At 37.8% G+C, this 23,480-nt stretch overlaps 1 protein-coding gene across 1 annotated transcript in view; it reads right to left on the reverse strand.

Moving 5' to 3' along the window:
- The window catches only part of LOC122109216 (serine/threonine-protein kinase TNNI3K), a 276,701-nt gene that overhangs the window by 36,695 nt on the left and 216,526 nt on the right, over window positions 1–23,480 (reverse strand). The window contains exons 22-23 of the mRNA XM_042681475.1: window positions 19,050–19,109; window positions 14,573–14,742 (exon numbers count right to left, since the gene is read on the reverse strand). Of these exons, the coding sequence (XP_042537409.1) occupies window positions 14,573–14,742; window positions 19,050–19,109 (230 nt within the window). The remainder of the gene's footprint in view (window positions 1–14,572; window positions 14,743–19,049; window positions 19,110–23,480) is intronic.

A 23,480-nucleotide genomic window follows, 5' to 3' on the forward strand; every position in this document is an offset into this window, starting at 1 on the left:
GAGCCCTAGTCATGAGCAAAAGAAGCTCAGGGACAGCAGCAAGGCCATGAGTTCAAGCCTTAGGACCAGCACAAAAAGAAAAGAAAGAAAGAATGAAAAAGAAAGAAAGAAAAAGAAAACTGAAGTCTATAATCAAAATCAGAAAGTAGTTCATAGGTAACTTTCATAAGCAAATACCTTTCTGTTCCTTCCCATATGTCACAGTCAGCAATGAATGTCTCACCTGAGTCTCTTGTCATCAATTTTTATAGATGATTTCAGAATTTATTTCCTTCTTTGTGGCCCTGATAAAATGTTATTGAAGAAAAGAGTGTAAGACTCATATTTCACTGAATAATAAAGGATAATCTGAGTACAGTGAAAGAATGTTCCTTGGGGTGAAAGCAGTATATGTAGAGGTGTTTAACATCTTACTGCATTTAACATCTTACTGTTATGTTTTACTGCTGGGCTCTAGATTTTGGCAAGCATACTTACAATTAACTACAGGTCGTCTTTTCAGGGATTATAGACACAAATTGAAATTCTCAAAGGTAATTTCCCTGATTTCTGTCATCTTACACATGTAGCAGCTATGCAGAAGTATCTAGAATGCCTTACATCAAACTAAATTGCAATTTGACCAAAGCATGGTCATGTGCAGGTCAACAACTAGGCATGGCCATACATGAAGAGAAGCCAGGAGAAATGTATGGTAACTACTCGTTAATGAGATACCAGTGTCCTACAATTTCAAACAAAATAGAGATAAAAGGAGATGCAAGGACCAGAGTGTGGATCTGTCCTCCTCAGCCTAAGGAAGAATTCTCTCCATCTCCCAATATCCCTACCCAATAGGAGGCATTTATCTTTAGTTCAGAAAAGAGCAATACAAATATCCCAGAGATGATATTAGAGGTTCTGTAGGTATGTTTTCCAGTTCTTATAAAGGCCAGACAAAGCAGTAGCATGATCCCTCTTTTAAGTAAACCAAAGCCCATGTTGATGCTCTGCTTTGGAGGTGGAAGTAGAACACAGGTATCCTGGCTTCCAGGATGTCTGTCTTTTTACAAGTACTGCCTACCATCTACCACTTCTGCAATCATGAGAGTATGCCCTTCCTCTCCAAATTGTCTTCTTCCCGGTACAGTCCTTAGGTCAGACTCAGATCCCTTGCTTAACTTCCGTGTGCCCAGGAGGTTAGCAACCTCCCACACCATAATTCTGACATACTGGCCAGTCAGCCTCCAAGGGTAGCTGCTTCTGGCTGTATCACCCATGCTTTTCCTTGCCTTTTCTTTCCTGGTACTTTCTTTGTTTCTCTGTCTTTTGCAAAGTTCAGTGTTTAAGTTAATCAGTGCTAGAACCACACTGGCCAGGAAAGATCTGCCACAGATTTTTATCACCTGCTTTTTCTTGGGCCTCATTCTTCTACCTGTAAAAAGGAGAAAATACTAAAACATTTCTCTTTTCCTTTTTGAAGAATAAAACAGCCCATATTGAAACTACCATCTAGTTCAATATGAGTATGTTCATCAGTTATTAATTCCACCTTTTTCTCTTATCCCTTCAATCTGCTATGTTTCTGACCTGTGTTTCCTGCCTTTCTCTGGGTCTACATGAGACCAATGTGCTGTTCCTATTATTGGACATCTCACACTGTATATATAAAAATCTATTTGGGTCCATTTTCCATGATAATTTCTTACAAGGCAAAAAAGACTAATTACATTATTTTTCTTTGACATCTCCAGTGCCTGCCAAACTCCTGGTAACTGTGGGTTTGGTGTAGATGTTTGTTGAATGAATACAAGACTGACTGTGAGAAAAACATAAATGTCATTTTAATTCTCACCACAAGTTATCCCAAAGGCTGAGATTCTACATCTCAGAGTTCACAGTCCTGGATGACCAGCTCACATAACACTGAATCAAAGTGCCATATTGTTATAGACAATGCCCACAATGTAATGTCTCTATATCAGAACTTTCAAACGTTCTTCACTGTAGAATCACTGTCATGTTCTGGATTTCACTAATACTAATGTGAAGGAGAGCAAGAATTACATAAGAACAAAGACTTTGGCATTGCAAAGATTTGCATTGGTTGAGATAGTTATCCATTCACTCACATACACTTTCATTCAATATGCATATATCTATCATCCTACATGGCAAGCATGCTTAAATTGATGAATGCAAAGAGTACACAGTTTTCAGCCTCAAGTAGTATAGTGTGTGTGTGTGTGTGTGTGTGTGTGTGTGTGTGTGTGTGTATGTAGAAAGAGACTTCAGCTTACATACAAACATACCAATGGTTATCATAGGTTTCCTATGCTCTGATGGGCTATACAATACTGTGCCAACAACAGACCTGATGAGCTTCTAGCCACTGAAAGCAATGGGAACACTACCTATAGGTAGTGTTTGGAGGTTGAGGTGGGTGTTAATGAATCCTTCATGTATTTGTGTCTTAAAATGATGTGTGTTTGGTCTGTGTGCCTATGAAAGATATGTGAAAACTGACCATATGTGTGCTATTTATGAGCTTCTGAGGACCTATATTTAAAGAACCGTTGGATTGTGCTTGACTTAAAATATTCATAGTAGATAATATGCAGCTCATACTGTCAGAATTCTGTAAAAATGTTGCACAAAAATTAAGGAAGATACTTGAGAGGCAGAATAGATTTCTCTTCTGGGAAGACATTGAATCTTCCCATCAAGTGTAAAGATGGGATTGGAAGGGTCTGTAGGGAAGTGAGGCAATCTTAGAAGAGATAGAATGTAGAAAGAGATCATGGGGTGGGGAGAAGTATTCTAAGTACATCAGAACTGGAAAGGTCCATAGAAGATTGACAAGTTCTGTGTTTCTTAAATTTTAATGTTCATACACAATTTTAACTATTAACATCTCATCACAGTATTGATTGTGATTCAGTAAGACTTGGGAGGGGGCACTGTTCTAACAAGACCATGATGAACCTGGAAGTCTGGGTAACATACCTTTGAGAGTAAACATCCTATTCCTGAGCTTTATTATGGCTGAGAATCCTGAAGCCTAGAGCAGGAAGGAATTTTCTCACATCACACAGCTGATCAGTAGGAGATCAGCTCTCCTCTCTCTTATTCCAACAGCTTTGCATGTAGAGAGGAGACCATAGGCCTAGGAATCGGCTGATCTACCTCAACTCTTGGATCCTGCTGTTTTACTGCTGCAAAGCCTTGGGCAGGTCGTTTATCCCTTCTGTGCTCCAGCTTTCTCATTTGTAGACTACCAATAAATAATCTTACCTTGTAGAGACTTGTGATGTCAGTGTTATGACTAGCGTACAAAACTTTCCAAATAATGTTTAGAACAGAGTAAATGGTAAAATGATGCAGTCTCTCTTCTCTTCTGATTCTTAGGCCAGTTCAATAATGCCACCAGTGAGTATAGCACTTTTGACATCATATTCCCTTTTGGGCCTATGCTGGGCTAGAATCTAGGGGCAGGGGCACAATTAATGCTCTCTGGCAGATAGCTGCTTGATTATAAGAAACAAAACAGTTTTATTGCCCTACTGTATTTTTTTTTTTTTTGGGTCCGGTCATGGAGCCTGAACTCTGGACCTGGGTGCTGTCCTTCAGCTCTTCAGCTCAAGGCTAGCGCTCTACCACTTGAGCCACAGCGCCACTTCCGGCTTTTTCTGCTTATGTGGTGCTGAGGAATTGAACCCAGGGCCTCAGGCATGCAAGGCAAGCGCTCTACCACTGAGCTATCTTCCCAGCCCCCTACTGTATTTTTGAAAGAGAATATGTAGCATGGTAAGTATACATCTACTAGTGATTTTTCATATATTTTTCCTTTAAAACATTTGCTCATTGGAAAATGCTAGTATCACAAATATGAATGGTAGATGGTTTTAATTCTAATTTTAATTCTAATTCTAATTTGATTAGTAGTGAAGGTTTATTTTCTGGATCCATGATTTTTTTTTCTTGCTTTCTTAGTTGGCATTACGTAAATCCCAAGAAAAACTAAATCCCATAGGTTCTAAGGACATAAGAAGAAACAATGGCTTGTGAAATGCCTTTCTAAATAACAAATGTCCTGTTTCAAACACTAACAAGCAAAAGGAAGGATGCTGCTACTTTTGTAGTCTAGGAGGGTTAGATTCAGTCCATATGGAAAGTGCTAAAGGTGAAAAGAAGAAATAGAATGTATGAAAAATTAAACCCGTTAAACTGTGCAGTGCTATTGTGAGATCTGCTTCAGAAATCTATTTAGAAATCATCGCTCTTGTATCTGAATCATTACCGAGACACCAGCATCACCCACTTCTCATTACTGCAAACATAGCAACAGTTGCTATGCTGGCAAGAGATTCTCAACACAAACACTGGAGTCAGGAGGGAGCGGGGTGGGGCCGAGCTGAAGTCAGAGCTGTTGAGCAGAGCACAGTGCCACCTGTATAGATTTAATTAGGCTGGTTGTTCTCTTTGGTCCCTGTGCTGTGTCCTGTCAGACATTTCAGTAGAACAGAAATGGTCTCAAAGGCAGCTTTTTTTTTTCCAGACCAAATCTTACTTTCCATCCAGCACAACTATAATCAAAGGCAGAATCTTGCTTTGATGTACTCAAGCGTGGGTCTTGCATCCTCTTTTTGTGTATGAATGAAGAAATGGCTGAGGTTTCTCTTCCTTTCCAGGAATGAAAAACTCTATAGACTTCTCGTCATTAGAAAGTCAGGCCACTCGTTGTGGCAATATGTCATTTCAACTAATTGAAAACTGAGAAATCTGTCACCATTTATTTAGCAGTTTGCCTCTGGCAAATCTTTGCAGGTTCTCTTCACGTGGCTGGGAATTAGTTAATTAGTATTACAAAATGCGTGAAGAAGGAAAAAACGCAGTGTGGCTGCCCCTTTGGGTTAGGAGGGAGCCCCTTCAAGGCTGTTAACAAGCACTGCTGAAGGCTAGGAAAGAAACATGAAATTACAGCATCAGAATAGCCACTGTGAGGGCTGCGGCTCATCCACTCTCTCAAGTGGATGTGCTCTAACCTAAATATGTCACCTGCACACTCTTTTCATGCAAATCTTTTATGTGTGACAATAAATTCAGGTCCTTAAAGCTTTTTTTTTTTTTAAAAAAAGGTGCCAGTTTTACACACATATGGCTCTACTCATACCTTTACTTTTATTAATTTCCCATTTTTCATTACTTCCTCTTCTGAACAGAATATTTTGTTTGATGTGCTCTCTTTGACATTTTTCACAGAGAAAGGTTGTTTCAAACTAAGGGTTGCTTTTAAAAGTCAAGGAAGGGATTGACATTTTTCACGTGCTCCTCAACTTTGAGACTGAACAGCCTTTGTTCCCTGGTGAAATCTAGTTTCTACCCTAATACAGCAGCAGTCAAAGGGCTGGAGTTCCACTGAGGGTGAGTGAACCAGTTGCTAGGTGGTGCTACAGAGCAAATCAACACAAAAAGAGCAGCTACTTTGGTTGCTGTTGGTCCCTATCGGCTTCAAAGGGGATCTTTCACGTATGTGAGATAGAGCACTATCAAATTTCAGCACAGATGATGTCTAATTCTGATGATTTGTAAGATAACAAAGCATGAAATGTAGAGAGCAGAAGCAATTATTTTGTAATCTTCTTTTCACTTTCTTGAGTGCATGGGGATTGTCTGCATAGTTCACTGTACAGTTTTGTGGGTAGAGCTGTGGTGAAGAGTTGTCATAAAAATATAAATGACTATATTTATAGTATAGATGCATGTGCTTATATTGTGGACTTTCTTGAAAATAACTTTAATTTCCTGCAAAGTCCTTTCCAAATTTCTTAAATTTTTCCCTCTGTTAGATAACATTCAGGGACAATACTATACACAATCTTCCTGCAACTTCACATCAAGACATGTAGCTGTTTTCCTTCTCAGTCCCATACACCATGACATCAGGAGCTTTCCTGCTTTTATTAATTAGGAAAATGTATGGGCACTTCAAGATTTGAGCTTGAAAAAGAGATAAACGGCAGCTGATAGACGTCTGACACTGGCTTAGGGGTCAGCTTCTCTCCTTCGATTTTTGTGTTTTTCCATCTCAAATATTTAATGAGCTTGAAGGCAGACCTTCAGCAAGTCAGTGTCATAAAAATTATATACTCAACATATGATAAACATCCTGAAAAAAAGAGTTTTCCCTAGATTTAGGCAAGCAACGTATTATTCTTATCATGCAAACAATATGAACAAGAACCACAGCATGGAGTCCTATGATCAGGCCACACTTTCTGTAAGCTTGGGAGGCATGGAAGATTTGAGGGCTAGATAATGATATGATGTTCCAATAAGCACTGAGCTCTGTTGAAAATGCTATGAGATACATTTTAAATCAACAATCTTTAAGTACATAAACATTTCATAAAGCTCAAAATGAAGTATTTTTTAATTATTTTCTTGGATATGTACATTTTAGAATCAGTTCAAGAAAAAAATCACCTAGAGTTTCTGAGCCCTGACTGTGTGTCTGAATGAGAAAGATCGGTGTTTCCCTTTATTGAAAAACTTATGCAACTCATCACTGGTAAGTCAGGCTACAAGATGCTTAAAGATAGAGTGAATGTAAAGGCCATCGATTAACTACTCTAGTGGAGAACATGTCTAATGAATGAAGATTAAAAAGTCTGGTTAGACTCATCTTCAAAACCCTTTATTCCTAGAAGGCAGTTCTTCCCATTACATGTTCTGAGTCTCTGAGACAGCAGATGTGGAGTTGTGTTCAAGTTGAGTCTGCAGACAGCTGATGACAAGCTGTCATGAAGAAGCATACGCTGAAGCAAATGGCTAGTTTCAGAGTTTTCAGAGAAGGGAATTTTCCCTGCAATCAAAACATATATAGTTCATAGACTGAGAGTGTGTGAAGGGCATTGAATCTGGCACTTTCAATGTGAGGTAGTTTAGTAGTACTAGATTGCTCCCTTTTGAGCCCAAACCTGAAGTTTAGAACTTTCTGGTTCTCAAAGGTAATTTAAACATGTTGGCTAAATTTAATCTTCACAGACAGTAAGATGTAGTAGAAATACTACCAGACAGGGCCATATTCCATTGTGAACTTGTTTTCTCATTCTATGATGGTTTCATATGCATTACTTAAATTTGAATCTCAGTTTGTTTCATTGGAAAAATGGAAACCTTGAAAGTATTTCAAGATACTGTTACTAGAATTACATAGCATCATGTATGCAGGAAGTTATCTTTATCATTTTTTTTTACAAACAGGTATTTAACACCCACTGGGTACCACACATTGTTTTGAGTACTGGATGTGTAATAGTGAAAAAGGATTAACTTTACACACACATGATGTGGACAACATAGTGTGGATATCAAGTAAAAGTAAATGGTTGGCTAAGACTATTATTCATTTTAACAGATTCCATATGGGGGTAGCACAGGCCCAAATATGTAGAAGGTCAAATAAGAAACATTTTTAAAAAATTGATATCCTCAAGTCAAACCAATATTAGATGAACTAGAAAAAAAATAAAATTCCCTCTATCCACGAAGATTCAGAAAATAGGTGACCTATTTCATACTTGGCTCCAGGTAATATGAGAAAAATGAAATATAGCCCTAAGAAATCCTATTCACAAATATGTTTAACACATAATTATTAGTATGTTTTTTTAATGAAAAAGTCTAAATTGAAGTGTTATACTCATCTTGGAGTTAGTGTCTCTAGATGATCAACAACAAAAAAAAAGCTGATCAAGTTAAGGTAGCCTACACTAAGTAAGACAGAATGTAGTCAGGGAGAAGAAAAGAGAAAGAAAAGAAGATGGAGAAGGAAAAGGAGAGAATAAATTGTATTAAATCACAGGAAAACCTAAGGAGAAGAGAAAAGCATTGTATGAGAGCTGACACAGGAATGAAGTTGGAGGTAAAGGATTTGGAAGACAGAAGAATATCCAAGGATCCCAAGGGAAGTTTCCACAGGAAGAAGTATGTAGGAGAGGGGGTGGATTAGAGGAAGGAAGACGGGACTGTAATTGGTGGAGACTCAAACATGTGACTAGGATTGGTGGAGACTCAGGCACTCGTAGTTAGTAAACATCTTGATCATCACTAGGCACACTTGGGCTCCTTTCATTCTCCTTTCTTTATTCATCCTACTTCTGTAGGTGGAGCTATCATCTTATACAACTGCTCTGTGTTCCAGAAAAACTATGTATGAATTCAAATTTCATAAGTTGTATTCAACTTTTATAAATTGAAATGCATTTTAAGTGTACCAGGCAAGCTTTTCCTATTAAAAAACAAAAACAAAAAAAACCCCAAACTCTTTGATGGACTCTTTTTCTTTTTTGAAGGACTCTTATAGTATGAAAAATTATTTCCAAGTATATCTATTTTACAGTTCTAAGCTCTGGCTCCTTGGTTTTCTTCTCCTGGACTGCTAACTAGGTCATGATTTGATTCTCAGATCCCAACTCCATGCGAACACTAATTTTTTTTTTTTTTTACATCTGAAAGGTTATGTATCACTTTGTCATTTCTAAATTTGCACGCTATAATCCATGTACAAGATGGAAACTTTCATACTCTGTGAGAGGAGCAAGTGCCACATGCTTAGTTTTCAAACTATATTTAGAACTTTGAAATATTTTAAAAGAAGCACTACACTTCAAGAGATCTTCTCCAATATCATGTTAAAATTTATTTTATGAAGAAAAACAATAATTACAAATAAACATGCATGCAAATAGTCAAAACATTACAAAAACTAGAAAAAAATTATACTAAGTGATGTAAGCCAGACCCAAAGAAATATAGGTCCCATGGTTTCCCTTATTTGCAATAACTAGTATATGTCTAGCATAATCTTACCAGACAAGTAGAAAAAGTCAACAGTTATGTACATATAACCATATAAGATGATGCTAAGCAAAATGAACTCCAAGATAGGGACACAAGACGTTTTTGCTTTGTCGCTGTTGTTTTATAATATACTATGTGATTTTTTTGTTTCTTTTGTATGTTCTTCCCCCATGGTATAACCCCTGTTGTCACAGTATTTGATTCCGGTGCCCTGCATCTTGTATATACATTTTTTTTTTAATTTGGGAAGGGTAAGGGAAATAACAAAATGCTGAAACAAGGACACAGGTTGACCCATTATAAAAATGAGACATACAGGATACTATGTTGAAAACAAACTTTATAACTTAGGGGGTGGGGGAGGGAAGAGTTGGGGAGGTGGGGAGGGAAGGGATGGTAAGGAAAAACAAAGGAGGGGGTAACAATGCTCAAAAGGAAATGTACTCATTACCTTACTCATGTAATTGTAATCCCTCTGTATAGTATCTTTAAAATAAAAAATATTTTAGGGCTGGGAAGGTGGCTCAGTGGTAGAGTGTTTGCCTTGCATGCATGAGGCCCTGGGTTCGATTCCTCAGCACCACATAAGCAAAAAGAAAAAAGCTGGAAGTGGTGCTGTGGCTCAAGTGGTAGAGAGCTAGCCTTGAGCTGAAGAGCTGAGGGACAGCACCCAGGCCCAGAGTTCAGGCCCCACGACCGGACCCCCCCAAAAAAATATTTTAAAAATTCAGTCTAAGGCCTAGGCATTGTTGAAGGGGTCCAAGTCATTAGTAGAGACTAGGGGTCAATCCTATACCCAATTTTTAAAATAATAATGGTGTACAAAGCTACAAAGTTTAGTATGTGTTTAAATGTTAGTTAGGAAGCACAAACACAAGAAGAAATTACAAAGTAATACACTGCAAGGACTCTCGGGAGAGACTAGACAAGTAATCAAACTTCAAAATAATCCTGTTTGGTCACATCTGCTACTTCACCTGCTCTCACTTCCCTTTTCCATTTATCCCATCAATTGCATCTCCTTCCCACAGAGTGACTGTCAAGTTGGCTTTGTACCATTTTCTTTCAGCATGCTTCTTACACTTGGTTGTATGTTAGAACCATCAGGGAAACTTGGGAACCTTCTGATGCCTAGGCACCAATCCCATGGACTATGATCTAATCGATCCTGAGCATTGGTACTTGTAAAAGATCCCCAAGTGGTTCCACCATGCTGCTGAAATTGAGAGTCACTATCTCATACACCTGTCCGATCAATTCTTGTGTTCCTGGGCTCTTTGACTTAAGCTCCTATTGCTTACTGTCCTCAAATTCTCTCTCCTTTCAAATTCACAAGCTGAAACTGTAGGCTGATGAGGAATACATGAAATCATTTCATGATCTACTTCCAGAACAAACTGGAATGAGGTGAGCAAACATAAGTACTGGCAAGATATACCAAGTATTTAGCACATATCACCTCTTGTGGAGAAATTCAGAAAGCACAGAAGAGTACTGGGTGTGACTCTACACTTGGTCTACTGCTTAGTTTTCATCAACCTGGTTATGCTTTCTGAATCTCAGTTTCTTCATCTAAAAAAATAGGAAGATCTTCCATTTAAAGCTTAATCATGTAACTATTCAATGTGTTTAAAACTGTGCTCAACATGTAGTAGATGTGCAATGGTGATAGCTACTTAAATGGAAAAAAAGAAACAGTTAAAAACCTGTTCACTGATTTTGTTCCAAATTAATAATAATTACCATGTATTGAACCCATTTATCTAATCCTTTATTCTTTATCCATTACACAAATATTGATTACTTCCTGACATTATATCAATCACACCACTAGAATTAGCAGTGAGAAAAAAGAAACAATTTCTTTTGATTCATTTTATAGCTCAGTTAAATAGTTTATCTATTCCTGATATTGATTTCAAACACTCCAAAGACTGAGCTTGGTAGTGAGCTGGTACAAGTAACAAACTTCCCTGCCACCCTCACAGAAAAATGCACGATGATGTGCTAGTGCTAGGATGTTCAGAGCAACTTGCATGTAGAAAAACACTAGAGTTTCCTAGCACTCATGAAGAACCAAGGGCTTATAAAAATTTATGAGTATATCAAAGGGAATAGCTCCAAAACACCTGATGGGTTTGGGCACTCCGTTCAGCACTTTTATTAGTAGTGGTATATCTTTCTGCGTTTTCAAAGACTTGAGAAGCTTGTTCCCTTCATCATTAACTCACCCAACTGATAGTGCTACAATGCCTCCCATAATGTGTAGCTTTCCATGTTTTCCAAGTTCTGTGGCTTATCTACAATAACAGAACTGCATTCTTTGCTTAGGTCTGCTTTTATCTTTCAATCACTTATTGTCAGGACTGAGATAATAGTGTCTCTTATAACAGTCCTACAAGCTGGTATTATTATCTGTATTTTACACATGAGACTTAAACAGCCTAACCAAGGTCATTGAACTGGTAAATGGCAAAGCAAAGGGGGAACCTCAGATCTCTGTTCTACAAGCTTCTCCCCTTAACTTCTGTCTTGAGTAGACAAGGCTCAGGCGACTGTGCTTGAGAAATAAAGATCTCGCTGTTCAGAGAATTATTTAGTTAAAAAAAATGGAGAGTAAGAACAGATAGAACTAGAAGATGATGTGACCAAACCTAATCTAACCTTGGCTTATGGGCCCTTTATGAAATGATGTTAGAGACTGCAGTCCAATAAAGAATTGTGTCCAGTCTGCCTGGTGATCAATCAAACTTGCTGGTACTTAATTTCATAACATCCCCTAGATTACTGCCTTCATGATTCAGATTCCCATTCCTTTAAAGTTGCAGTTGTGGCTCTTTTTGCCAGGCCAGAAATAGAATAAATGAAGCCAAAATAGCACTAGTAGCAGCAATTTGTAGATTGTATAAATCTTTGCTGATTCCTGATAGCCTTTCCCCACCTTTAGCATAATGGAAACCTCTCCACTGATGATGCATGAAGAAGATCATATGTAAGTGCAAATGCTCTGAAGCTCACATGAAGGAAATAGGCTTTGTCCACCTTTTCTGCTCTCCTAGGGTATGTAGTATGCATGGTCTACTGTCTACAAGCTCATAGTTGCTGCCTTTTCAGCTCTTCCATTTAGAACAGAGACTATTGGTGGCCTTGTTTAGGTTAATAAAATATGAACTCAACCTCACTCTAAGAACACATGCATAGACAGATGGCTACTAATTCCACAAAGGGTCAATCCCATTCACTCTTTACTATTAAATTCAGTCTGTATGTTAAATGCTACTGAACAGCAAAATACCATGTTATTCTATATATATCAATCATTGTATTATTCTTACATCTATGTCCTTTAATGTGTGTCTTTACAGTCCTTTCCACTAGGGATCAAGTTCATGCTCTCTCCTTACTGACATCTGACTTAAATGTGACTTGCCAGCAGAAGGTAAGAAGCTGTAACCTGAGGAAAGGCCTTAATTGTGCATGTGAAGTCTGGGCCTTCGTGAGATGGAAGGCTCCATGTAGTATGTTCTTCTATGTGCTCATCTAAGTACAGAGAGGGAGGCAAAGAAACAGGCTGTAGGTCAGAGCCAAGCTAGCTCACCCTGCACACAGACACAATGAGCTAGAAATAAGTGTGATGGCTCTATATCTTTGAATTTGGGGATGAGCTATTATACAAATTGTAGCAATAGATCACTGATATCTCTCTTTCCTTGACAGTTTACAATTAAGCTTAAAAGAAGAAAATACTAAAAATAAAAACCTTCTGCTAGGACTTGGGCAAGCAAATGACAGAGCTTACTACTGTAGAATGTGGGCCCATATTTTTTCTTTATCTGAGTTACCCCTCTGCTTTTCCCTTCATGAGGTAAAGTTCACATAATGTGAAGTTCTCCATTTAAGAGATATTTGCTGGCATTTAGTACATGTATAATGTTTTACAACTATCATGTCTATTTAATTCTAAAGTATTTCCATTATCCAAAATAATATCCAACATTCATTAAGCAGTTACGCCTAATTTCTCCCTCTCCTTAGCTCCTGGCAGCATCAATTTGGTTTTTGTTTTTAGAGATGTAAGGGTGAACTGGATTGTGTCTCCACACAAATTTATATGCTTGAAACCCTAACCCTCATGTGCCTGTATTGAAAATAGGACCTTTAATGAGATGATTAAGATTAAATGAGATCATGAGGGTAGAGCTTTGATTCAATAGAACTGATGAATTTATAAGAAGATTATGACACATTAGAGCCCCTTCGCTCCCCCCTGAGGACACTGAGGAAAAGACAAACTTCCCACATCAGGTAGAGAGCCCTTTTTTACCAGAGCCCAACACACTGGAACCCCCTGATTTTAGGCTGCCTGTTTCCTGAACTGAGAGAAAACACTGATGTTACTGCAAACATTCGAGTACAAGTGCTTGTTTGTATGTCTGTTTTAAATTCCTCTGGGCATATTCCTAAGAGGGGAATTGCTGAGTTATAATGTTTCTTGCAACTCTGAACTTTTGATACTAAGATTCCTGAGGCTATTTCTTGGATCCTAATAAAGGAATCCTCTGTTGCATTCTGTAAGATAATCCCAAAACATGTTAGACAAAGTTCTTTGGTGTCTTAGCATAGGCATCTCTTAATATGCTAAAGATAGTTGCTATTAACTTGCAAGCTAGATAACCTAAACAAACATAGAATAAAATTTCTATGTACATAGCTTTTGAGCTTTTCTGCTCATCTGATAAAATTATCCTAGATGTATACTAGTTATTGCAAATGAGGGAAACCTTGGGACCTATATTTCTTTGAGTCTGGCTTACTTCACTTAATATGACTTTTTCCAAATCTTTCCATTTCCTAACAAATGGGATGATACATATGACCATATAAGATGATGATAAGTGAAAGGAACCCCAAGGTATGAACACAAGAGGTCTTTCTTTGTTGCTGTTGTTGTTTTAAATGTACTATGTGATTTTTTTTGTTTTCTTTGTATGTTCTTCCCCCTATGGTATATCCTCTGTTGTCACTATAATTGATTTTGGTATCCTGCATCTTGAATATACATTTGTCTAATTTGGGGAGGGGAAGGGGAATTAACAAAATGCTGAAACAAGGACATGGGATGATCCATTGCAACAATGATACTCATAAGACAGTATATTGGAAATGAACTTTACAACTTCGGGAGGGGAGAGGATTGTGCAAGGTGGAGGAGGGAAGGGACAGTGGGAGAACAACAAGGGAAGGGGTAACAATGTTCAGCAAGAAATGTACTCATTGCCTTACTCATGTAACTGTAACCGCCTCCCCCCTATTCAGCATCTTTACAATAAAATAAAAAAATTTTGAGGAGGTCCAGTCATGGGGCCTGGACTCTGGGCCTGGGCGCTGTCCCTCAGCTCTTCAGCTCAAGGCTAGCGCTCTACCACTTGAGCCACAGCGCCACTTCTGGCTTTTTTCTTTTTTTTTTGCTTATGTGGTGCTGAGGAATCGAACCCAGGGCCTCATGCATGCAAGGCAAGCACTCTACCACTGAGCCACCTTCCCAGCCCCAATAAAATAAAATTTAAAAAAATTCTACATTTGGGGAGTGATATTAAAAGTGTGCTCAAACCTTCTCTTTGAATGCTTTCCAGTGGTGTGATTCATCCTGTTGATAGTAATCAATTCATATCAGAATCTTAGTAAGAGTCTCTTTTATGGCGAGACTGGTGTTCACATGACCACTTACCTTTGGGGGCAGGCAGCATAGGACCTTGCATTTAGAGCATATTCCAACTCGAAACGGCTCCTCAAAGCTGTGACATGGCTCCGTCCAGGCCCTCCCCGGCCCACCAGGCAATCAGAAGAAGAAGAAGGTGAGAGAGACCCACTGCTGTTACTCGATGCGGGAGACATCAGCTGAGTGAAAGAGGAGCTTAATGAATCATCTAATAAGTCCAACAGGCAAAAGGCTTAGTATATGGAATTTATTTTACTTTTCTATTCCAGTATATCACATATTTTAATTTCTATTCATCCCAGCTTGCTCTGGCTTTTCCTTTCAGCTTCTCATGGCAATAATCTAGCTTAATTTTCTTTTGTTAAAGTGCTTTTCATATTTATTTCGTTAGCTTTCATTAGTTATATGGGGAGGGGGATTTCATTGTTATAGTTCCACACATTTACAATATATTCCAATCAGTCTCACTTCTTCTTTCACTCTCTCATTCCCTTTCCCCAAATTAATTTACTTTTTGACCTAGTTTACTTTTTTTTAATGAGTTTTTTATTGTGAAAATACTGTACAGAGGGGTTACAGTTACACGAGCAAGGTAATGAGCACATTTCTTATCAAGAATTGTTGCCTCCTCCTTTGTTTTTCCCTTACCATTCCTTCCCTCCCACCTCCACAACTACACTCCCCCCTCTCACCCTCCCACCTAAACTTTGTAAAGTTCATTTTTCAACATAGTGTCTTGTACATCTCATTGTTACAATGGGTCAACCTGTATCCCTATTTAAACATTTTCTTTTTCCCTTCCCCTCCCCCAATTATACCGACATCAAATACAGTGAAAACAGGGGTTATACTGTGGGGGAGGAATATACAAAGCAACAAAAAAATCACATGGTACCTTATAAATACATTAGACACAATATCAAGCAAGAAAATAAACACTTGTATCCCTATCTTGGGGTTCATTTTGCTTAACTTCATCTTATCTGGTCATATGTACATAGCTTTTGACCTTTTCTACTTATCCCAGACATATTCTAGTTATTGCAAATAAGGGAAACCATGGGACCTATGTTTCTTTAGGCCTGGCTTACTTCACTTAATTTAATTTTGTCCAAGTCTTTCCATTTTCTAACGAATGGGGCAATGCCATTCTTTCTGATGGAGGCATAGAATTCATATGTATACCACATTTTCTTGATCCATTCATCTACTGAGGGGCATCTGGGTTGGTTCCATATCTTAGCTATGGTAAATAATGCTGCAATAAACATAGTTGTGCTGGTGGCTTTAGTGTGGTCTTGTTTGTGATCATTTGGGTAAATGCCCAAAAGTGGGATTGCTGGGTCATAGGGGAGCTCTATGTGGAGAAATTTTGGCACATGCCAAAATTTTATTAATAGAGACCCAGAAAAACAACAAATCAAAGAAAGGTTGGACAACTGGGATTGCATGAAATTGCAGAGCTTCTGCATGGCAAAGGACATAGCTAGCAAGATTAATCTTGCTAGAAAAGCCCATGGATTGGGAGAAGATCTTCACTAACCGTACAACAGATAAGGGTCTCATATCTAAAATATACTTGGAACTCACAAAATTAAATCCCCCAACAACAAATCCTCAAAAAAACAACTGCCTGATAAATAAGTAGGCGAAAGACTTAAAGAGAAACTTCTCTGAAGAGGAAATAAGAATGGTCAATAGACACATGAAGAAATGCTCGACCTCTCTAGCCATAAAAGAAATGCAAATCAAAACAACATTGAGATTCCACCTCACTCCAGTTAGAATGGCTATAATCAAGAACTCTAATAACAACAGATGCTGGAGGGTGTGTGGCCAGAAGGGAACCTTACTACATTGTTGGTGGGAGCGTAAACTTGTTCAACCACTTTGGAAAGCAGTATGGAGGTTCCTCAAAAGACTCCACATTGATTTGCTTTTTGATCAACTTATTTTGAGATTGTTTGTTAAACTTATTGCCATGCTTTCACAAACAATCCAAGACAGATTTATAGCATAGGTATTTTAAAAGTTATTATTCAATGATTAAAAGATTCTCAACAATCTTCATTATGGCAGCAAAATTGCAGTTGTAGCTAAAATTATCCCTTTGATGTAATAGGGACTTAAACAGTTTTCCAAGAATACTTATCATTTCGTAAGATGAAGCATTCATTATTACTGTAGCAGGGTTCCCACAAAGAGAACCAAGACAATTCCTTGGTGACATGATAGCTTAAAACTACCTGTTTGACAACTCACCTAATGATCCCTTCTGCATGTAAGCATCACTGATTCCTCCAATTGTTCTTATATTACACAATTTTCAACTTATTCACTATTTTGAACTCTTCTAAAAAAGTGAATCTCTGTTATCATTCATTTAAAAGGATCAGAGATGGAATGATGTGCCATTTTGGTTGGCCATGTCAGAACAGGAAGTGATCTTATCTTTTGTTCTGTAACAAGACAACCACTTTCCATTCCACCTGCCAATAAGCTGATTCTTCTCTTAACAGTCATGAAGTTTCTGTGCTACATCTCTGTCTCCATCACTTCATACTTGCACTATTGTTTCTTTCACTCTGGGGCACAGCATCCTATTTTTCCTGTTAAATTTATACCAACAGACATACCTGTTGCTTCATCTCTCAATATATTCTAGAATCTTGCTTTCAACTATTTTCTGTCCTCTCACTGTGAGGGACAGCTCCTTTTTTTTTTTTTTTTGGTTGGTCATGCGGCTTGAACTCTGGGCTTGGGCACTGTCCCTCAGCTCTTCAGCTGAAGGCGAGCACTCTACCACTTGAGCCACAGAACCACTTCCTATTTTCTGGTGGCTTATTGGAGATAAGAGTCTCACAGACATCCCTGCCTGGGCTGGCTTTGAACGGAGATCCTCAGATCTCAGCCTCCTGAGTAGCTAGGATTATAGGCGTGAGCCACTGGCACCCAGCTGACAGCTCCTTCTTGACCTTGTTCTAAGTGACTGAAAAGTGGAGAGAACAGACTGATGAGATTGCACAACTCACTGTCCTTTAGGCTAACTGGTCCATTAGTGCAAGTGGATTCTGAAAACTCTCTTTGCTAGCTTGTCACAAACTCCTCTCTGAGGAGACGAGTATTCTAAGAGGCTTGGTCAATATAATAAGGAAAGCTAGCCTAGCATCCTACCATTGTTCCTGATCACTATCTCACCCTTCTTATGGGATATATCTCATGTTCCACACAATTCCAAGAGAGAGAAAATTTGGAACACAAATCCTGAAGGTATCTTTGTACACCCAAGTCTGCTGGCAAATGTCCTTACCTATATGGGCTCTTGAAAACTCACCAGAAAAACTTATATCCTCCCATTTGCTGTAAATTTCAATACCAAAGAGAGCACAAATGAGGCTATGAATCCCCTTTCTATTTGAAAGGCTTCTTACTTAGAAGTTTTAGTAGGGTCAGGAGATAAAGACACTGACTGCAGGCTAAACCTGCAGACTTGAAGCCTATTTAGCTGGATTTTTTGTCTTAGCTGAGATGTAGACTAAGGAAGGAAACCTTTATTTGGATAGTTCCTCTTTGAAATTAGGTTGAGATAGCTATGATCCTAGATGTGGGATGTTCTCCCCCTCCTGTTCGTTTTTAAATATATTATTTTTGAACTGCTGTTCCTGTTTTAGCTCTTTCACTAAAATGCTGTCTCCTGGCCAGGTATATAACAAATTAAAGCAATTATAGAGACAATTAAAGCAAATAGCTCCTTGACATTAAGGAAGAAAACTCCATTAGCCTGATTATCAACACATATCACTTTCTGTGGTATGAAATCAATGCCTTCCAACTAATTTATGCATTATTTTAGTGACATTTTTTCCTTTCTCACTGAACATAAATGAACAATGGCTTAAAATTTTAGCTTATATTTCACCGTATCTAGGAATTTTTATAAACAAAATTATTTAAAAAACAAAATTATTTATTTATTGTGAATAAATTTTAATATAACTTTTTGTTTTGTGCAGGTTCTGGGGCTTGAACTCAGAGCCTGGTGCTGTCCTTGAGCTTTTGTGGTCAGGGATTCTGGAGACACAGCTCAATTTCTGGCTTTTTTGTGTGTGTGTGATTAATTAGAGATAAGAGTCACATGGACTTTCTTTACAGGGCTACTTCTGAACTGTGATCCTCAGATCTCAGCTTCCTGAGTAGCTACAATTACAGACATGTGCCACCAGCATGAGGCTTGTACATCACTTGTATTAACTGAGCATCACTGCTACTATTGGCTTGCCTGATTATTTGTAGGAATTACCCAAATTCACTCTGAATGTACTGCTTCTTTCTTATAGAGCCCATCAACTCGGCTCAGTCTACTATATGGTTTCAGGAATAGGATACAAATGAATGGGATTATGGGTCTCTAAGTAACTACATCCCCTGACATCCTTAGCAATCCTCAGCTTTTTCATGAACATATTGCAGAAGGTAAAGTTCTTACCTCAATGTTGCAGAGACAGTCCTCCAACTTTGTAACAACTTCAGAAAACTCAGGTCTTCCCTGCAAATATAGAAAAGAGTTTTTTTTTCCTCTTAAGAATAAAAGGAAGGAAACTCTTTGGATTTTAAAATTGAGTATTTGCATTTGTAAAGAATGAGATTAGTAATAAAGTATGTTTTTATTTAAAATAACCTTGTATTGAAGTGTTAATTGAATGTTCATTTGCTGTTCCTGGCAGGACACTGAGGCTTCTTCTGATAAGAGTTTTAAGTCAGAATTTGCAACTACATTCAGATAATGAAATAGTGAAAAGGCTTTAATTAGCTTTGCCTGTTTTTAAATGGCAAGTTTTCTTCTTCAAAATGAAAGAATAAAAGTGAATATTAAGAACTATTAACTATCTCAGGGCCTTCCACTGCACATGTATGTAATGGAAAGGAACCATTATATCTAATTTTGTAATTAACTTCACAATGGAGAAGACATCTCACATGTAAAACTAAGGTCAAGATAGAAACCTCAAATCTAAATCTTAGTTTAGGGTTTAAAGCTTTTAGTTGCAAAAACTTCAATAAAAGATGTGGGTAACTATGGGCCTCGATGTTACATAAACATTCACTATTCTGATTGTATTTCAAGATTTGTTGTATGTGCAAGCTTATGGATCTACAGGAAGAATTTGGAGAATTTGAGAAAATATTGGTCCCTTTTAAAGAAATTAGATCATTCTTTTGTCAGCTCCTAATGACTATATATCCTCTCATTTCTCCCTTTATGAAATTTTCACTGCCAGGAGGTGGAGAGACCAATTTAACATTCAGGTACAGCATCCAACTAATTTAGATTCTTAGTAGAACAATTTCTCCCTTAATATCCAGCCCTCCCTGAGGACACTGTGGTTCCCCAGAGCCCTCTTATGTGGAAGCTGTTTTCTGGAGCACACTCCTGTAAGTTGGTATGATGAGAAGTGGGTAAATGAGGGCCTATGTCTTTCTTGCTATCACTGCTACTTTGAAACATTTTCTCCCCTAACTATATACCAGCTTGTCATCATTTTCAGTGTCTATTTCCCCCATTCTTTGAAAGTTTTAACAACTAGCTCACTCATAAGACTTTCCTGGGCCTTTATTACCCATGATTTTGAATGGCTCTCAAATGATGTCATACATATTCAAATGGTCCTTGGCAGAAAAAAAAAAAAAAAGTTTTATACTTCTGGGTTTTTGCCTTCTTTTCTCCAGTAAGTATATCCTCTCTCTCTCCACAGAGGCACTCAAGTCCATGTTATATCCTAGCCCCTGCCTGTTTATTTACATGGCCAGAAGAGCCCTCTGTCTTCTCTACCTATTTACTCTCTGTCAGACACTCTACACTCTCTCTCTTTGCTTGGCTACTACCTTGACTAAATAGTATTTATCTATGTAATATATATATATATATCTACCAACCTATATAACCCACTATTCCTTCTATTGCTTATCTTATCAACTTTTTACTGTCATTTCATTCTCTATTTTTTTCTTTTTTTCTTTTTGTCGGTTGTGGGGGCTGAGCTCTGGGCCTGGGAACTGTCCCTCAGCTCTTCAGCTCAAGGCTAGCACCCTACCACTTGAGCCACAGCATCACTTCTGGCTTTTTCTGCTTATGTGGTTCTGAGGAATCAAACCCAGAGCCTCATGCATGCAAGGCAAGTGCTCTACCACTGAGCCACCTTCCCAGCCCTGTCATCTCATTTTCTTACTTTTCCATTAGCTACCTTGAATTCATTAGCTATCACTTCCTATTATCACTCCCTTCTCCACAGCATGACTCTCTTGTATTTTGTGTACTATTGAGAAAATTCCTATATTCATTAAGTCCAACTGTCCTTATTTTTTTTTTTTTTGGGTCTGGTCATGGGGCCTGAACTCTGGGCCTGGGCGCTGTCCCTCAGCTCTTCAGCTCAAGGCTAGCGCTCTACCACTTGAGCCACAGCGCCACTTCCGGCTTTTTTCTTTTTGCTTATGTGGTGCTGAGGAATCGAACCCAGGGCCTCAGGCATGCAAGGCACGCGCTCTACCACTGAGCCACCTTCCCAGCCCCAACTGTCCTTATTTTAAAAATATTACCTTCTAATACTAAGTGGATCCTTGGTGCATCACATAAAGTTTATCACATATTTGTAGCTCACTTACTCTTCCACACCCTTGATGGCTATTTTACACCTTCCATGCTCCCCTCAAAACTCTAGCTCTCACTACTTGAACTTTTTTACCTATGGCTAAAGACAATCTGCCTACACTTTTGTTTCTGCAAACAAATTTCTTTTTTTTTTTTTGCAAACAAATTTCTATATGAGGACAACTCCTTCAGTGTGAGCTCCAGCAATAATTCTCTCTTCTACTTTTTGCATAATTACTCTTCTCACTTTCCCTGCCAACATAAAAAATCTATATATTCTCGCATTTTAAAAGCAAAAAGATACAACTCTTGTATGGATTCCTCCTCAAAATTCTACTCTACTATTTTGTTCATGTTTACTGAAAAAGTGCTCTAACAACTTGTCTAAATTTGCTGTCTCTTCTTACCCCTTTCTCAATCTCGCTATACAAATCAAGCTTTCTCCTACAACATTCTGCTAAAATATTCTTGTCAAGGGCATAAATATCTCCTCATTGCTAAATTCAAAGTTAAATTTCAGTGTTCATCTCATTAAATAAATGATCATTCTTCTGTTATGTAATTTTTAGTTGAATTTGAAGTTCTCCTACTGGTTCATTAGTGGGATGAACTTCATTTCATACCATCACTCCTCTATCTTCAAGTGTTGAACTGTTCCAGGACTCAGAATTGGAGCCTCCTAACTCCCCAATTCAGAATCAAACTGTGGAAGAATTAATTCAGGCTCATATCTTAGAACGAAAGTTCTGCAATTTTCCAGAAGTCTATCTCTAGATGAGTGTTCTCTCCTGAATTCTAATACACACATGTACTCAAATGCATTTATAGTCTCTTGTATTTCAGTAAACAGCTATCACCTCCTTGTATATTACAGAGGTCCCAAACCATTGGTTAGATGTGTATCCAATCCCTCAGTAAAACATAAGTTGATCTGCCTTTGAAATACATCTAGAATTTGAATGGTCAAGTAGCTTATATAACATTAACCCGTCCATAGGTAACAACTCTAAACTCTGAAGGCACCGGAGAATAACTAAATCAAGGAAGTCCTGGATGGGAGTAGGAAGAAAGGATATGAAATAAGTTTTCAATCTCTCTTTTCTGAAACAGTTCCTGCCTGCATCTCAAGGAAACATTAAAATTCTGAGAAATTTACTTTCTTGAAAATGACAGAGGAAAGAATCCAAAGCTGCCAGAGCATAATAACTATTATTATGTAATAAATGACTTCAGATATCATTGTTTATAATGCATTATAGTACATTCTAGTACAAATTAGCTGGTCCTTTATTGTTGACATTTCCTCATGGAATGTATATCCTATCAGGGCAGGGGTGTGATGTCCATTCCTCTATCTTCAGTGCCATAAGCAGAGTCTTGTCTACAGAGGGTACTCTAAATATTTTTGAGTCAATGATAGACTAATTTTGTTTTAGTTACATTTTATTTTGTTTGAGGTCTATCACATCATGTGGGGTGAAGGATTTATTACAAACTGCTTTATGTTTTCTGGTTTTTATTTTATTTTCTTGGAAAAAAATCAAGCTCATCTAGGATGATGGTACAAAGTCTAGCTACACTGGAGCAGAAGTAGAGGCATTGTTCAAAACCTGCCCCAGGCAAAAACACAGACTTGATCTGAAAAATAACTGAAGGGGACATGGCTCCATTGTCAGAGTGCTGGCCAAGGAACTATGAGACCTCAAGTTCAAACTATAGCAATAAAAATATTACTGCAGCAAGGAATCCATTATAAAGGAATGGGCTTTTAAAACTAAGATTTAAATGATGTTTATAATTAAGGGGGATTAGGAAACATAGAAATAATGGTAAATTTTAACACTTACTGAATACTTAGAGTATCTCCTTTTACTCCCATAATAGTCTTATACTATAGGAATTTCACAAAAATGAAAAAATAAAAAAACAAATAATTTAGCAAAAATATTATCACCAGCAAATAGCAGAGCTGAATGCAAAACTAGGTAGGGTTTGTGATCTTAATTTTCCTACATCCTTTTTCACCCCTAAATGTGGCATCTAAATCTGTAAAGAATAAAATAATTCACTGGTAATTATGCAAGATACCAAACTTGAGATTAACTTCAACTGAACAAAGTTAAAAGACTTGTTTCAATAACCACTAGCTATGTGTCTTTAAATAGTTTATATATTATTCTGAGCTTCTGTTTCTTTAGCCTCCAATTAGGTTGCAGCTTAAGAAGATTAGATATAGTGATTCATTACAAACTGGAAAGTGTTTTGCAAAGT

This window comes from Dipodomys spectabilis, unplaced genomic scaffold, assembly GCF_019054845.1.
Source record: "Dipodomys spectabilis isolate Male_0828 unplaced genomic scaffold, ASM1905484v1 ptg000002l, whole genome shotgun sequence".
Classification (NCBI taxonomy): Eukaryota; Metazoa; Chordata; class Mammalia; order Rodentia; family Heteromyidae; genus Dipodomys; species Dipodomys spectabilis.